The sequence below is a fragment of the Bison bison genome, unplaced genomic scaffold (assembly GCF_000754665.1).
Source record: "Bison bison bison isolate TAMUID 2011002044 unplaced genomic scaffold, Bison_UMD1.0 scf7180017845622, whole genome shotgun sequence".
Lineage (NCBI taxonomy): Eukaryota > Metazoa > Chordata > Mammalia > Artiodactyla > Bovidae > Bison > Bison bison.
The window spans coordinates 70,645-74,184 of record NW_011476195.1 but is presented as its reverse complement, the minus strand read 5'-3'; the positions used below and the strand labels follow the sequence as shown (position 1 = coordinate 74,184).

Genomic DNA, 3,540 nt, shown 5'->3' with positions numbered 1-3,540 from the left:
GGGGGCTGCGCGTCCGGCTCACCTTGCACGTGCACTTGGTACAGCTGTCCACCACCCAGGTCTCATTCTCGGCAAAGAACCGGCCGTCCTGCCAGCAGGCGGACACGTTCCTGGTCTTGGGCGGCCCGCCAATGAGCTCCCAGAGAAACTGGTTGTCATTTGACTGGAAGGGGGAGGAAAGGACGTCAGTGTGCACGCGCGGGGCTGTGCAGCCTTCACCCTCAGCCACCGCCCACACCAAACTCCATCTTTAAACAGGTTGCCCTCTGAATCCGGGCTTCCTGCTTCCTGGGAGATGAATCTCCTTGAGTTCGAGGCTTCGCAAAGGAGGCCATGTAGCCGGTGAGCACGTTTTCTACCACAGTCTCCTCACGGCATTCTAACCAGATACCTGGGGCTCTGTCCAGGGAGCTGGCTGGTTACTTCCGGTTAGCAAAGGCTAGTGGTGGTTAGTAAACGTTAGTGATGGTTACTCACGTTACACATGGTTAGTGGTGGTTAGTCATGATTTGTGGAGGTTAGTTGTGGTTAGCGGTGGTTACTCATTGTCAGTGGAGATTAGTTGTAGTTAGTGGAAGTTAGTAAAAGTTAGTTGGATCAGTGAAAGTTAGTAGAGGCTAGTCATAGTTGTGGTTAGTGGTTACTCATGGTGAGTGGTGGCTAGTTGTGGTTAGTGGTAGTTAGTTGTGGTTAGTGGAGGTTGTCATGGTTGTGAAATCGCTCAGTTGTGTCCAACTCTTTGCGACCCCATGGACTGCAGCCTACCAGACTCCTCCATCCGTGGGATTTTCCAGGCAAAAATACTGGAGTGGATTGCCATTTCCTTCTCCAGGAGATCTTTCCGACCCAGGGATTGAACCCGCGTCTCGCCCATAGAGTCATAGTTGTGGTCAGTGATTACTCATGGTGAATAGTGGCTAGTTGTGGTTAGTGCTGGTTAGTCGTGGTTACTGTGGTTAGTCATAGTTTGTGGAGGTTATTTGTGGTTAATGGTGGTTACTCGTGGTTAGCAGAGATTAGTCATGGTTAGTCTTGCTTGGTGGTGGTTAGTAAACGTTAGTGGTGGTTACACATGGTTAGTGGTGGTTAGTCATAGTTTGTGGAGCTTAGTTGTGGTTCATGGTAGTTACTCATGGTTACTGGAGACTTGTAGTTAGTGGAAGTTTGTAAAGGTTCATTGGATTAGTGGTGGTTAGTAGAGGTTAGTCATGGTTAGTTGTGGTTAGTGGTTACTCATGGTAAGTGATGGCTAGTTGTGGCTAGTAGTGGTTAGTGGAGGTTGTCATTTAGTGGAGATTACTTGTAGTTAGTTGTGGTTACTCATGGTTAGCAGAGATTAGTCATCATTAGTCTTGGTTAGTGGTGGTTAGTCATAGTGGCAGTTACTCGTGGTTAATGGTGGTTAGTTGTGGTTTGTGGTGGTTACTAGTGGTTATTGTGGTTAGTCATGGTTAGTGGAGGTTATTTGTGGTTAATGGTGGTTACTCATGGTTAGTCTTGGTTGGTGGTGGTTAGTGGCAGTTACTCATGGTTAGTGGTGGTTAGTTGTGGTTAGTGGAGGTTACTAATGGTTAGTGGTGGTCACTCATGGTTAACAGAGATTAGTCATGGTTAGTGCCAGTTACTCATGGTTAGTGGTTAGTTGTGGTTAGTGGAGGTTACTAATAGTGGTGGTCACTCATGGTTAGCAGAGATTAGTCATGGTTAGTGCCAGTTACTCATGGTTAGTGGCGGTTACTCGTGGTTAGTGGTGGTTAGTCATGGTTAGTCATGGTTAGTAGAGGTTATTTGTGGTTAATGGTGGTCACTCATGGTTAGCAGAGATTAGTCCTGGTTAGTCATAGTGGCAGTTACTTATGGTTAGTGGTAGTTGTGGTTAGTAGTGGTTACTAGTGGTTAGTGGTGGTCACTTATGGTTAGCAGAGATTAGTCATAGTGGCAGTTACTCGTGGTTAGTGGTGGTTAGTCATGGTTAGTGGTGGTCACTCATGGTTAGCAGAGATCAGTCATGGTTGGTTATGGTTAGTGGAGGTTAGTTGTGGTTAGTGGAAGTTACCCATGATTACTGGCGGTTAGTCCTGGTCAGAGGGGCGTCGTTGGCTAGGCACCCACCACTTTGCGCAGGTTCTCGTGGAGCTGGTTCACGATGACGTGCAGCCCCGAGAGCTCTCGGATCATGCTGCCCAGCTCCTCACAGGAGTGCTCACACACCTCTGGGCTCTTCTCTGCACTCGGGCCCACGTGCTCCATGGTGACCATGGGGCTCAGGTGCAGCGTCTCTGTGTTCTCACTGATGGCATTGGTTTCAGCTGCAGGAAGGACATGGGACCGTCACAGTCCGGCTGGCGCGACGGGTGCTGCTCAGAGCGCTCGTGCTGCATGGCTCCCAGGAGCCTGAGAACTGGCTGCTGGTTCCCGCCACAGCCCCGCCCCCACCACAGCCCCGCCCCCATCACAGCCGTGTCCCCGCCACAGCCCTGCCCCCACCACAGGACTCTGCCCCTCACAACACCATGGGGACCAGGCCTCAGACACTGCCACCCACAGAGCAGAAGTTCAGCTCAGGTAAAAAATGCAAAAGCATCAGAGACACACATCTGCCTCATGTTCAGACTGGTTAGAGGCACCAGCCTCCTGTTTTTCTTCTTTTTATATAGCTATTTATATAACTTATTATCTAAATAAATTCCTTATTTTTGTCCCAAACCCCAAATCTGTTTCTGATCCTATAATTTCTATACATTCTGAAAACCCCTCTCAAGTCCTCAATTAATCCATTTTTTTCATCCTAAACACCATTTCTTTTGGCTACTTGTTCTGCATTAAGGTAAATTTTTTTTCTTGCTAAATGAGTCATTTTGTCAATTCTCCGCTGGCCTCGGAAGACCCCTGAAGTGCAGAACTCAGACTATGGACTAGGAACCCACTGCCCAGAGATGGTACAGGCCTCGGAAGTCCCCAAACACAGGACACATAGCTACACCGCTAATGACAAAAATGACTTGGGAAAGTCCTGGACCAGGCGTGGCCTCCCGCGGAGCCAGGCGTCCGCGACACGGTCGCCAGGCCATGTCCTCTCTGCAGGTGCTCGTGTCTCGTCTGAGACGCGCCATGACTGAGTTACGACTTGTCGGTGTTAAATTCTGTCAAACACTCTATGACTGGGTGTTTACTACGTGGTTGTAAATCCTTGCTGCAACTCACATGGATCTTGAGAGCCTCCCTCAGACTCACCAGACCCCAAGCCACGTGCGTGTGTGTTGATCGCTCTGCTGCTGCTGCTGCTGCTGCTGCTAAGTCACTTCAGTCATGTCTGACCCTGTGCTACCCCATAGACTGCAGCCCACCAGGCTCCCCCGTCCCTGGGATTCTCCAGGCAAGAACACTGGAGTGGGTTGCCATTTCCTTCCCCAATGCATGAAAGTGAAAAGTGAAAGTGAAGTCGCTCAGTTGTGTCTGCCTCTTCGCGACCCCATGGACTGCAGCCCACCAGGCTCCTCAGTCCATGGGATTTTCCAGGCAAGAGTACTGGAGTGGGGT

The 3,540-nt window shown here is 49.9% G+C and overlaps 1 protein-coding gene across 1 annotated transcript in view; it reads right to left on the bottom strand.

Annotated features, from left to right (window-relative positions):
• THBS2 (thrombospondin 2) overlaps positions 1-3,540 on the bottom strand; it is a 28,533-nt gene that overhangs the window by 16,842 nt on the left and 8,151 nt on the right. The window contains 2 exon segments of the mRNA XM_010836129.1: positions 23-163; positions 2,113-2,309. Coding sequence (XP_010834431.1) covers positions 23-163; positions 2,113-2,309 — 338 coding nt within the window.